Source organism: Saccopteryx bilineata, chromosome 4 (assembly GCF_036850765.1).
Source record: "Saccopteryx bilineata isolate mSacBil1 chromosome 4, mSacBil1_pri_phased_curated, whole genome shotgun sequence".
NCBI classification, from domain to species: Eukaryota; Metazoa; Chordata; class Mammalia; order Chiroptera; family Emballonuridae; genus Saccopteryx; species Saccopteryx bilineata.
The window spans coordinates 127,255,184-127,269,397 of record NC_089493.1 but is presented as its reverse complement, the minus strand read 5'-3'; the positions used below and the strand labels follow the sequence as shown (position 1 = coordinate 127,269,397).

Sequence of the window (14,214 nt, the reverse complement as noted above, 5' to 3'; positions counted from 1 at the left end):
GGGCAGACTGTCAGCTTACAGCCAATTCCCCACACCTCTGTCCCCCAAAAATCTAAACTCCCAAATCCCTGTTGGTTTTTTGGTCCCCAACAGGCACATATTTCTCTGGAATACCATAGGGCGTACCTGGAAATCTAGGGCGCACCAGTGCGCTCTGGAGCACACTTTGAGAACCACTGGTCTATGGTTATATTGCTAAGAATTAACTTTTACATTAGATTGAATCTTTAAAAATTGGCAATATTTAATTGTCTTTACCTTTAGAAAACTTTACTTTCATTTTAAGATTTACCTTAAAATAAGAATATTATCAAATGAGAGCTTTATTTCTGATTTATTTTTTTGAGTTGAATGCCCAATTAGGAATAATGAACTTAATGAAAATAACCTCACTCATGGAAACAGAACTATTAAATGTGTATCGATGTTAGTTTGCAAAACACCTAGGTATAATAAAAAGGAAATGTTAAGATGTTCCATTTTTTTCCTTAAATTTTCAGTAAATGATTATCTTCATTGGTAACCAAGAGACATCTCTATCCTACTTTTTTTTCTATTTTTATATAGATTTAAAGCTTTAAAAGAACAAAGACTAAGAGAAGCAAAACTAGAACTTGGATTAATGAATGTTGAGCCATATGGAGCCCTGATAATTCAGGGTTCAGACCCTTCAGAATGGGAGGATTGTTCCTTTGACAGCAGAGTAAAAGCCATAGAAGAATGTAAATCTGTGATCGAGAGTAATCGAATTAGTTCACTGGACTGCTTGAAGGAGTTCCCAGACAAGCTACAGGAGAGAGCTCGAAGCCAGAGTGGTGTGGACTTGCAGGAAGATGTGGTTGTAAGAGAGAGACCCAAGTCCTTGGAGGATCTCCACCAGAAGAAAGTAGGTCGGGCCAAAAGAGAAAGTCGGAGAATGCGAGAATTAGAACAAGCCATTTTTAGCTTAGAGTTGCTGAAAGTTCGTTCTCTTGGTGGTGTGTCTCCTTCAGAAGAACGCAGATGGTCTACAGAGCTGATGCCTGAGGGACTTCCGTCTCCACAGGGTACACCTGACAGTGAAAGCTCTCAAGGAAGCTTGGAACTTCTGAGTTGTGAGGAAAGCCAAAAGGGCAAACTTGAGACCATCATTTTCGATGACAGAGACTTGCAGTTTCTATCACCTAAGATATCTAACAGTCAGAAGTGTGACGCAAAGGACAATGTCCTCAGTGCCTCAAGTGAGACTAATTGTACAGTGATTCCCAGGGAACCACTTTCTGACTCAGTGCATTGGCAGAATGGGACTATGAAGGAAAAACAAGTTTGCAGTTCTGAATCTATTACCTGTAGGCCACAGCTGAGAGACTCCTTTATTTCCAGCAGTCTGCCTACATTTTTTTATATTCCCCAACAAGACCCACTGAAAACCAGTTCCCAACCAGACACAAGTATCCAGAGAAACAAACTCATGGAAAGTGGAGAAACACTTTCAGCTCTTACTTTGGATATCAATAGGGAAGCCAGAAAGTATCCCTTCTCAGGAGAAAACCAGGCTGTTACTCCTTTCAGTACAGATTCTTCTAATACTGTGCTAAAGAAGTTGGAAAAGCTGAACACTGAGAAGGAAGAAAGGCAAAAGCAGTTGCAGCAGCAGAATGAGAAAGAGATGATGGAACAGATTCGCCAGCAAACAGATATTCTAGAGAGGGAGCGTAAAGCCTTCAAGACCACAGAAAAGCCGTTAACTGGGGAGTCTTTCCCGGCATCTTCTCATCAATCAAAGCACAGAGGGGAGAGGCCATCCTCTGCCCTCATTCTGAATACCCCAGATAAGGAAAAATCCAGTGTTCTTGGGCCTCCATCAGTAACTGTAAAAGATGCAGCTCTTACCCCAAAGGACAGTTCCTCTGCTCACTTACCCCTGAAGCATCGACCTGTCACCCTGTTCTTTGAAAGAGGAGGCCCATGCCAATCTAGTTCCATCAGTGAATTATCTAAGACAGACAGAATGTGCACCCAACGGAATGTTGCCTGTAAACTCTCTAATAATATTTCAAAAAGGGAACACTTCAGGCCGACTCAGTCTTATGGCCACAAATCTAATGACTCTACCAGAGATGGAACTACTAACACTATTTTCTTCACACCAAAGGAAAATAAGAGTAATTCCCTGTAAGTGAAATGTTTGTTTATTGTTATGTATATATGGGAAACTTTCTGGACAATTTTACAGGTAAACCTCAGCGAGATTGAGGGTTCAGTTCCAGACCACTGCAGCAAAGTGGATATCACAGTAAAGCAAGTCATTATCTTTTTGCCAGTGGAAAGTTCTTTCCTTTAATTTTTAAAAATCTCAATCTGTGGAAGGTAACAAAACCAGGCATTTAAGAGTTTATGATCTGCCTCAACAATTTGTGTGGATGCTACTCAAACTAACCATTTGGTCTGTGTAAAAGTTCCCTAATTTTTACTCCATTAGCCACTTAAAATTGGATATAATTATACCCTAAGAATCTTTGACTAAGCACAGATAGCAGTTTTTGGTTTCTTCCCATTAAGCGAGAAAGCATTTAAGGGCCATCCTGTGCCAGTAAACATAGTAGGCATTCAACAAATGCTGGCTTTGTTAGAGCTGTTAGGTGTAGCAGTCCAAGCATATTAGTGTCAGGCTTTAAAGTTAATGTGCTTTGTCACAGCTCTTGGTCTATTTTTGTTCTTCATTAAGTTATTTATACTTTTTTGTGGTTAAAAAAAATATTACCCTCTTAACTTTTTTAGTGTATAGTACAGTGTGTTAACTATATGCATATTGTTGTACACCAAATCTCTAGAATTTTTTCATCTTGCAAAAACAAACTCTATTCCCCATTGTACAACCCTTTTCTCTTACTCCAAACCCCTGATAACCACTGCTCTTCTTTCACTTTCTAAGAGTGACTACATTAGTTATCTCATACAAGTGGAAGATCTTTATCCTTTTAAGTTTTCTTAACTAATGATAGCCACAGAAAAAAAGCATTTTTTAAGTGGCAAAAAAAATTTGATAAAATTTAAGGTATATATATTAAGTCTTTGTATACAGGGAATTCTTTCATTTCTTCTGGGAGAATATCATTGAAAGGAGGGCTGTATCTTAGGGTTAAAAAATTAAATTTCATATTAACAAATAACTTTTTAAAATTTTTATGAGTTTATTTGAGCCAAGCTGATGACATGACAGGAAGCAAGATTTCAAATGCTCCTAATTTTTTTTCTGTTATAGTCTAAGCTTTTAATCTTTCAGTCTTTAAAATTGCATACAGATTTTATAGAAATCTGTAATTTGTAATGTGGGCGAGAGATCATTTGTATTTAGTTTTTCTGCTAAGGATTTTTATATAATATTATGAAATGTAGCTGGAGTAAAGGACACATTGAGGTCCTATTCCTACCCATTAGCCTAGAGATTGCCCAGAAGTTCAGAAACTCTGTGTAGCATACAAACTCATCAGAGTATTAGAAAGATATTATTTCGTGTCATTCTGATTTAGTGATGTGAGTTGTGTGTGTTTGAGTGTGTGTGTTGTGTGTGTGTAGAGTTGTTGGATCCAAGAATCTGCTTTGTAGAAGGCATACTTGTAGATTTTTTAAAAAAAGTCATACTGCCCTGGCCGGTTGGCTCAGCGGTAGAGCGTCGGCCAAGCGTGCGGAGGACCCGGGTTCGATTCTCGGCCAGGGCACACAGGAGAAGCGCCCATTTGCTTCTCCACCCCTCCGCCGCGCTTTCCTCTCTGTCTCTCTCTTCCCCTCCCGCAGCCAAGGCTCCATTGGAACAAAGATGGCCCGGGCGCTGGGCATGGCTCTGTGGCCTCTGCCTCAGGCGCTAGAGTGGCTCTGGTCGCAATATGGCGACGCCCAGGATGGGCAGAGCACAGAGCACCGCCCCTGGTGGGCGTGCCGGGTGGATCCCGGTCGGGCGCATGCGGGAGTCTGTCTGACTGTCTCTCCCTGTTTCCAGCTTCAGAAAAATGGAAAAAAAAAAAAAAAAAAAGTCATACTTACGAATTACTTGTTTTTCAAGATAAAGAATCTATGTAATCTGCCTGACCTGTGGTGGCGCAGTGGATAAAGCGTCGACCTGGAAATGCTGAGGTTGCCGGTTCAAAACCCTGGGCTTGCCTGGTCAAGGCACATATGGGAGTTGATGCTTCCAGCTCCTCCCCCCTTCTCTCTCTCTGTCTAGGTTGACACTTTATCTACTGTGCCACTATAGGTCAGGCTAAACATTTTTTATTTTTCAATTACAGTTGACATATAGTATTATATTAGTTTCACGTGTACAACCCACTGGTCAGACATTATATAATTTGCTAAGTGATTATCCTGGTAAATCTCATACTCATCTGACACTATACATATTGACTATCTTCTCTATACTATATGTTACATCCCCATGACTATTCTATAACAATCAATTTGTACTTCCTAATCCCTTCAACCTTTTTTCAGCTATCTTCCAATCCCCTCCCCTCTGGCAACCTTCAAAATATTCTCTGTATTTGTGAGTTTGTTTCTGTTTGCTTCATTTATTTTGGTTTTTTTAATTCATTTGTTGTTAGATGTATATTTATTGCCATTTTATTGTTTATATTTTTATCTTTTTTTTTTTTTTTAGTGAGAAAGAGAGACGGATAGGGAGAGAGATGAGAAGCATCAATTCGTGGTTGTGGCAGTTTAGTTGATTGCTTTCTCATACATGCCTTGACCAGGCAGCAACTCCAGCTGAGACGGTGACCCCTAGCTCAAGCCAATGACCTTGGGCTCAAGCCAGTGACCTTTGGGCTCAAGCCAGATACCATGGGGTCCATGTCTATGATCCCATGCTCAAGCTGGCGACTCCACACTCAAGTTGGATGAACCCACGCTCAAGCCAGCGACCTCAGGGTTTTGAACCTAGGTTCTCAGAGTCCCAGGCCAATACTCTATCCACTGTGCTACCACCTGGTCAGGCTCTTCTTCTTAAAGAAGACCCTTTAACATTTTATGTAGTATAGTCATCCTTCACTATATTGTGGTTCACTTTTCATGGTCTCACTGTATCATGGTTTTTTAAATTGTATTATATATATCTAATTTTGTATCATGGATTTTTCACTATATTGCAGGATTTTGTGGTCTATAGGTTTTTTTATATTTATTATTTTAATTATTTTTGCAATAAAATAAGCATTTTCTAGCCTAAAAAATCAAAAACAATATAAAAATATAAAATATTAATTAAAACATTAAAAGAATGTTAAATCAAAATAAAGCCTTAAAAAATATATAAATAATTAAATATAAGGTCACTACTTTGTGGATTTTCGCCTATAGCAAGGGGTTCAAGAACCCATGATAGATGAGGGACCACTGTACTGGTTTGGTGGTAATGAACTCTTTTAGCTTTTTCTTTTCTGGAAAACTCTTCGTCCTTCTATTCTAATTGATAACTTTACTGAGTAAACTAATCTTGGTTGTAGGTTCTTGCTTTTCATCACTTTGAGTATATATTTCTTACTACTCCCTTTTGGCCTGCAAAGTTTCTATTGAGAAATTAACTGACAGCCTTTTGGGAGCTTCTTTGTGGATAACTAACTCTCTTTCTCTCTCTTGCTGCTTTTAAGATTCTCTTTTTGTCTTTAGCCTTGGGCATTTTAATTATGATGTGTCTTGGTATGGGCCTCTCTGGGTTCATCTGGTTTGGAACTCCGTTTGATTCCTGAACTTGTATGTCTATTTCCTTCACCAGGTTAAGGAAGTTTCATGTCATTATTTTTTCAAATAGGTTTTCAATTTCTTGCTCTCTCTCTTCTCCTTCTGGCACCCCCATTATGCTAATGTTAGTATGCTTGAAATTGTTCCAGAGGCTCCTTACACTAGCTTCATTTTTTTGTTTTCTTTTTGCTGATTTGAGTGGATGTTTTTGCCTCCTTTTATTCCAAATAGCTGATTTGATTATCAGCTTCATCTACTCTGCAGTTGATTTCCTGTAAATTATTCTTCATTTCAGTTAATGTATTCTTCACTTCTCACTGGTTCCTTTTTATGGTTACTATTTTTTTTGTGTGTGTGCTTATTATTTCTTTGTTGAGGTTCTTACTAAGTTCCTTGAGCATCGTTATGAGCAGTGTTTTGAACTCCATATCTGATAGATAATCTGCCACCATTTTGTTTAGTTCATTTTCTGGAGATTTCTCCTGTTCTTTCATTTGGGACATGTTTCTTTGTCTCATCATTCCAGCTGGTTCCCTGTGTTTGTTTCTATGTATTATGTAGAGCTGCTATGTCTCCTGTACTTGGTAGAGCAGCTTTATGTTGTAGGTGTACTGTGTGCCCCCGTGGCACAACCTCCCCAGTCACTTGAGCTGGTCGTGTGCACTGTTGGTATCACTAGGAGGGGTTGACCCCCAGGCCGCTTAGCTTTGAAGACTGGCTGCGACTACATTGGAGGAGCTTTGTGAAGGAGTCAACTTTGTGGAGCAGGACGGGCTTCAGTGGGGCTCTGGTGTTCACCCAGTTTGCTTCTTGAGCGTGTCACTCATGGTGGAGGTATGGTTGTAATCTATTGTGGTTGAAACTATCCACCAGGTGCACTGGTTCTGGGATCTCCCAGAAGGTATAAGGTCAGCCATTGCCTATGCCTGAGGTCACCTGGCACAAGCTTCAGAGTGATGTGCAGATGGCTGCTACTTGTGCTGGGTTGGAGGTGCCCAGAAGAGGCCAGGCTGTGAACCAATGCCAGCTGCCACTTCTCCCACCTTTAGTCACTTAGCAAGAAGTATGAGGTGTGCAGAGACCAGATGTTGCTTTTTGAGAAATTTTAGAAAAGTCTGAAGTACAAGGCAAAAGAGGCTGTTTGCATGGAAAAGCCACAGCTTGGATGGGCTTGCAAGTTGGGTGGGGCTGAGTATTAGGGAGTCATCATGGTGGGGTGAATAGTGTGAGCCAGTTTGATGTAGACTCAGATATGGCATCCTTCTGTCAGCTCTGTTGGGGTGAGGTCTAAGAAAAGCACCAAAGGCCTCTGCCAGTGCTTTTGTCTAGAAGAAGGCTATCCCACCCCTACCTCCCCCCTCCCCCACTCCCACCTTCAGGTGTTGCCTTGATGCCTAATAATCCAGTTCTTCCCCATAAGTCCCTCATTTCTTTATAACTGATGCCCCATCACTGGAGCTTGGAGGGCGTGAGTCTGAGTACATGGCTCTTTAAGAGGAGCTATTTCAGACTCCAGCAGCTTCCGTCTCATTCAGCCACAATCCTTACCAATTTTTATAGCCAGAAGTTATGAGGACTTCTCTTCCTGGCTCTGGAACCTTGAGACAGGACCCCAGACTCCTCAGAGGGATGTTTCAAGTAGTTCATGAGCTCTCTGATGCTTTCATTTGGCATCATCCAGTGAAATCTCCAAACCAGTTGAGTTATCCCTCCCAATTTTAAACCACCATACATGGGTGTGGGACTAGCTCGTTCCACGTCTGCATCTTCTTACTAATCCTGATGTGGCTTCTTTAATTCCCTACTTGTAGGACTTCCATTCAGCCAGATTTCAGATAGTTCTGAATGATGGTTGTTCTGTAGGTTAGCTTTAATTTTGATGTGGTTGTGTGAGGGTTCGAGTATTGTACTTACCTACTCTGCCATTTTGGGTGCCATGTTGCTACTGTTCTTAAACATAGGTCATCATAGGGGATGATGCCCAGTGGTTACCAGGACAGGGCCTTTAGTAATTCATTCATACACGTAAATTCTTGATAATAGTATCAATTAGGTAAGCAGAAAAATTTTGATATATTGTTTTGGGAATTGAATAAGTTCTGGAAACATGTATGGAACTTGCTGGAATTCTTTGACCTGGCTTGTTATACTGTATTTCATGCTATACTTTAAGACTGCTGCCATGGGATATCTACTAGGAATTGAAATATGATCCTGATTTTTATCCTAAGCATCAACAAGGAATCCTTAAGCAGTGGAAATCCTCAACTCCATAAACAAGATGAACCAACTTGGAAACCTGGGAAGTTAACTGGGCTGGGCCAAGGAGAGGTAAGTATGGAATTTTATTTATTTATGTTCTATGCAAAATAGATTTGCGCTATTTTGGAAATTATTATTAAATTATTATTATAGTATCTCATCTACCCATTTACTCCCAAGAGTTTATAAAGAAAGAAGACATGAGTTAAGTACACCTGGGGAGAAGTTCTTCAGGCAGGGAATGGTGCCTAAAAACTCAGATTGTATTTACAAAAAAGAAGTTGCTAAGAAAAATTGGGCAATTTATGCAAGTGACTTTGGTGACTTATGGCAGTGAAAGGTGACTTCCTTGGCTATGGAGAAGAACAATGTAGATTTAGCTTCCATTCTCATCCTTGTCCGGTGTAATGTATATGGATTGCCTGTGGTTATCTCTGTCACTTCTAGTAGAAATGGCATGGTGGGGTGGCGGGATGTTTGAAGACATTCATGAACTCTCTGATGTCTTTCATTGGCATCATCCAGTGAAATCTCCAAAACAAAACATTGTTGTGTTATTTGTTTTATCATTTGGTCAAGCAGGTTGCCAGACCGGCCCATAAAAAGAAAGCTCGAATGGCGCGGACGCGCTCCGATTTCTTGACTAGAGGTACTTTTGCTGATGGGGAGGGGGATACAGAGGAAGATGATTGCGAGGACATTGAGCCCCTTCTCTCCCTTGACCAACCTTCTCACTCTGAGCTAGAGCCAACACCCAGCCTGGGTCAGGCTTCTCACAGTGACTCCGAAATGGTAATTTTATAACAATATGAAAAAAGTAGGCAAAAGGCAAATCTGATGGGAATAGTCTTTGCTAATCTAAAGCTAACCTTCACAGCTTCTTCCCCATATAATGGTTTGTACATGGGAAACCTCAGAGAATACAGCAAATTAGCTAAATTTATATATTTTTATAAATTTATTGATTGATTTTGAGAGAGAGAGAGACCGCTCTGTTGATCCACTCATTTATGCATTCATTGGTTGATTCTTGTTTGTTCCCTGACCAGGATTGAATCGGCAACCTTGGTATATGGGATGACACTCTAACCAACTGAGCTACCAGCCAGGACTAAACTTTAATTTAATAGGAGTAAGATGAAGGGCAGTTTAACAGGGTATGTCAAATCATGAATTGGCAACATTAAGGATAACTTGGCACTAATGTAGAAATTTTCTGTGTTATGTCTTGAAAGGTCTAGAACAGGGACCCTCAAATATTTTTTCTGTAAAGGGCCAGATGGTAAACATTTACAGCCTCTGTTGTAACTACTTATCTCTGCCTCCATAGAGTGAAAACAGCCATAGACAGTATGTTAATAAATGGGCATGGCTGTGTTCAATAAAACTATTTATAAAAATAGCCAGTGGGTTGGTCATAGTTTGCTGATCCCTCTTTAATCATGTTAAACAATATAATAACTTTTAATTGAAATGGTATTCTCTTTTTTATTTTCCTGTTTTAAATTTTTCCTTTAAACCTGTCAAGTTTTAAACTTGTTTAAAATTGTTCTTAATTTTTTGGTAATAGACAATATATGTGAATTTAAAAATTTTAATTTAATGAGCCATGCCAAAAATATCTTTCTCAACCATCCCAGCCAGAAAGAAGGTTTTGTATATAATGTGAGTTTGTATTAATCACAGATTATAATGTTGGAGGTAGGAGTGAATACAGCTAGCTGCACTATTTTCACTTAGAACAGGGGTCTCAAACTCAACTCAGCATGTGGGCCGCAGAGCAAGATCACAGCCATTTGGCGGGCCGCACTAGGTCTACAAAAGGCAACTGTTACGCAACACTTTTCTCACTGCAGTTGAAAACAAAAAAAAATTAGTACAACAAGCACAATCGTACATGCAGTTTACTCAGTGTCACAAAACGATCAGAAACTGTAGTTCGCATCACAACTGCTGTTAACTAAGCTAATATCTAGCTAGGATGCTAGAGAAATGAAAAATACAAGTAAGCCCCTAGGCTTACTTAATTTTATCCAAAATATTTTGAACTTCGTGGATTAGTCTGCGGGCTGCACAAAATTGTTCGGCGGGCCGCGAGTTTGAGACCCCTGACTTAGAATATAACTTTTTATTCATATCTCAGCCCAAATTAGGTATGTATAGTTTGACAAGTATGACTGTATTTGTGGATGTAAAGTGTTTGATTTTGGAGTTGTCCTGGAAAATATACCCTATAAGGACCCTGCATGTATGATACATGCTAAACACTGTCAGTGATGGAGTGGACTGGAGTGGCAGGCAGTTTTTTTCCATGTAGAACCTTAATCAAGTTAAATCTTGTTATTTTTTTTTAAAAGGAGGTAAATTTTAGTGTGATCTTCTTTTGACTCATTAAATATTTTATCTTTAAACTGTTTTAAGCTATTTGTGCAAAAGATCTAGTTATTTTAAAATTTGCTAATTTCCAGGGTACTCTCATTTTATTTATCTTTTGTTGGAGAGATACTCAGTTTTTAAAAGACAGTTTATATTTTAAGAAAGAAAAAACAACACACAATAATGCACTACCAATTCTCTAATTAGACAAATGAGTAATTGCCCTGAGCCAAACTGTAGGACTGTAAAAGTTGGGAATAATCTGTGTATCCATTAATAAATATATCAATAATTAGAGCCAAATCCCTCTCTTCAGGTAGGATAAAATAACTCCATTTTGGAGGTACCCAGTTTTGAACTTACAAATAACAACATATATTCTTATATGATTATTAAAGATGAAGTTATGTAATGAAGCAAACTAATTTTAATGAAAAGTACTGCATATATATCAGGAAGCATACTTAATTTATTTTGTAGAGCATAAATAAAATTTTCATTTGTGGATAAACTTAGCATTTGTAATTGCTGCTTTGTTCCTGAGAGTTTCCTTTGTTACAAACCATAGTCCTTTTGGTCGTAGAATTCTTTCTCACTGAAAATTCCACTGAGATGAACCAGGAGATTGGGCTTTCTGCTTAGAGCATTCAGCCCCTTGGAGCCTTCTCGCTGTTAGCCTCTGCCTCTGCCTCTGTTCACCTGCTTGACAGTCACTGCATGCCAGTAGTTATAGAACCCCTGTTGTAGTATGTTAGTCAACTCTCAGCCTTCTAACTGCCCTCTGTTTCATCACTGGCTATTTTAAGAACAGGTGGTGGTTGTTTCTGGTGGATACTTGCATGAAGCAGCTTTGCTTTCTAGAATATGCTGTGCTAGATACTTAGTGGGGTTGGGGGTGGGAAGGGTAGGGTCAGTTTTAAAGTGTGTTTTGGTTTATCTTGAAAATATGTCATGTTCTAATGTTATCTGATATTGTGAAGATGAAGACTAATTGTTTCTAAGTGGAATTATATCTTTGGGATTTTAAATGGGCTTGATTTTTCTGGGCACATGGATTCTTAAAAACAGGATAGTTTTGTGGGGGGTTTTCCTCCCGTGGACAAAGTGATCTTATCACTGACTTTTGCCTAAGAAGTGCGTCATTTCCATTGGATCTTGGAAGAAGCCATATGACCTTTACAGTTGTGAAATACTTAATGGGATAAAGACAGTTAGTTGTAAGTGAATTACATGAAGGGAATTTGATAAGCATTACCTCCTAAGTTGATGAATTGTTTATCAGTTGTTAACCAACTGTGGAGGAGTGGAGACGAGTAATATTTTTAAGACTTTGGTGGGGTATTTGTGTGTGTTCGTTTTAATTTCCTACTTTTACTCTACCATTTAAATAACTGTTTCATCTCTGTATGTGCTGCTCTCACTCACTTCTTATACCCACTGTGGTGGCTTTTACCCAACAAGAGTAACACATTCTGCTAGCAGTATTTTTAAGGTGGCTTTTATATAGTATTTTAGTCTTTCAATCTTCTGAATGGTGAGTTAGTAAAGTCATTTTTGTCCCTTATTGATAGGATTGTTATAGACAATGTTACAGTTTTCTTTGCATAGTTTCTTCTGCCATTTCTCCAGTTAAGCCAATCATTTCTATGGTTATGACTCCCAAATAGCTCTCTGAATTTGTCTTCTTTATCTACAATATGATAAAATTAAATTTCTCATTCCTTTTCCCCCCAAAACTGTTGTCACTTCTTATATTCCTATTTCTGTTGGTTACTCTCTGAGATACTTATTTATCTGTGTTGAATTTTCTTTCTGCTGTCCACTCCACAAAAAAACTGCCAGAAATACCTGTTGATTAATTAAGGCTAAGTTTATTAGCTTATTTAAGTGAAATCCCCTTTTTTTTTTTTTTTTTTTTTTTTACAGAGAATCAGAGAGAGGGACAGACAGAAAGGGAGAGAGATGAGAAGCATCAATTCTTTGTTGCAGCTCCTTAGTTTTTTCAATGATTGTTTTCTCATATGTGCCTTAACCAGGAGTGGAGGGGCTACAGCAGAGTGAGTGACCCCTTTCTCAAGCCAGTGACCTTGGGCTTCAAGCCAGCAACCTTTGGGCTCAAGCCAGTGACCATGGGCTCAAGCCATAGACCATATCTATGATCCCACGCTCAGGCAAGTGACTCCTTGAGGGAAGAAAGGCAGGCCTCCTCTTCCCTGAGAAGGAAGAAACAAAAAGAATACAAGGGAAAGTAGCCAGCAGGAGTAACCAAGTCAGCCAGTGATAAATTAACTACATCCCAAAATTCTCTAGATGAGTATGCTGAGAGTCACAATACAAAGCAAGAATAGCAAGATCTGTACATAACTGAGACCACCAGTGGTCCAGAAACCCCTTCCCCTTTGCTGACCCACCAAAACTTATCTTCCCCTTCTGGAGTCATGAGAGTAATGTATACCTCTATAAAGGGAGCTCCTTGCATGGACGCATGTATTCTGTAAAAGGTATGTAACCTGTAAGAAAATCAACTTTGGGGAACATGTGTCTTTGGAGCTACTATCCTCATGTACTCGACCGGATTTTAATAAATTCTCTTTTCCTCTAATAAAGTTATCTGAGTGTCTATCCTTTGTCAGGCCACTTCCTGCTATACCCTTGCTCAAGCTGGTGAGTCCGTGCTCAAGCCTGCAACTTCAGGGTTTTGACCCTGGGTCCTCCACATCCCAGTCCTATGCTCTATCTACTGTGCTACCACCTGGTCAGTCTGAAAACCCCTTTTGACTAGGTCTTAGTAATTGCTCAGAAAGGGCAAGTCAAGAGAGGATGCCTGTAGGATTTTAGGACCTTGGGTAGTGATTTTGAGGTAGGTCTTGAAAGTTGGAAAACTGGTTGGTAGTGAACAAAGTTTATGACATAAGAGGTTTGGATTGGTGGCCCCCAGACAACAGCCACACTGTTAAATACACTTAGTATTTATATGTGTATTTTATTCCCGGACAAAAAGTTACAGATAATTTATAGCAGTGGTCCCCAACCTTTTTTGGGTCACAGACCAGTTTAATGTCAGAAAATATTTTCACAGACTGGCCTTTAGGATGGGACGGATAAATATATCACGTGACCAAGACAAGCGTCAAGAGTGAGTCTTAGGCGGATGTAACAGAGGGAATCTGGTCATTTAAAAAAATAAAACATAGTTCAGACTTAAACACAAATAAAACGGAAATAATGTAAGTTATTTATTCTTTCTTTGTGGACTGGTACTGGTCTGCGGCCGGAGGGTTAAGGACCACTGGTTTATAGCATTGTGACTCTCTGCTCTTTGAAGATATTGTAGAATTTCACTTGAAAGCATCTGGGGTTGGCACTTTTTTTGTGACATAATTCTTTCAGAAGTTCCTCTGTTTCTTCTAGTGAAATTAGTCTTTTAAGCTGTCTACCTGATATGGTCAATTTTGGTAAATAATATTTTTCTTATGAAATTATCCAATTCATATAACTTTTTAGATGTATTTGCATAAAGGTTTGGAAAGTAAGTAGTCTAGTAGTCTCATGATATTTCTAAAATTCCTGTGTTACTGTTTTTTTCTCTTGTGTCATTTCTAATTTTGTAGATTTATGTGTTTTCCTTTTTTTTTTTAATTTTTTTTAAATTTTTATTTATTTATTTATTCATTTTAGAGGGGGGGAAAGAGAGAGAGAGAGAGAGAGAGAGAAGGGGGAGGAGCAGGAAGCATCAACTCCCATATGTGCCTTGACCAGGCAAGCCAGGGTTTTGAACCGGCAATCTCAGTGTTTCCAGGTTGACGCCTTATCCACTGTGCCACCACAGGTCAGGCTTCCTTTTTTTTTTTAAGTTAGCAA

General features: G+C 39.2%; 1 protein-coding gene across 5 annotated transcripts in view; it reads left to right on the top strand.

Annotated features, from left to right (window-relative positions):
- The window catches only part of MYO9A (myosin IXA), a 290,547-nt gene that overhangs the window by 199,684 nt on the left and 76,649 nt on the right, over nucleotides 1-14,214 (top strand). For 3 of the 5 annotated variants that reach the window (XM_066277973.1, XM_066277974.1, XM_066277970.1), the window contains 3 exons: nucleotides 568-2,154; nucleotides 7,947-8,046; nucleotides 8,557-8,769. In XM_066277973.1, the coding sequence (XP_066134070.1) occupies nucleotides 568-2,154; nucleotides 7,947-8,046; nucleotides 8,557-8,769 (1,900 nt within the window). The remainder of the gene's footprint in view (nucleotides 1-567; nucleotides 2,155-7,946; nucleotides 8,047-8,556; nucleotides 8,770-14,214) is intronic. The other 2 variants (XM_066277972.1, XM_066277975.1) reach the window with 2 other exon arrangements.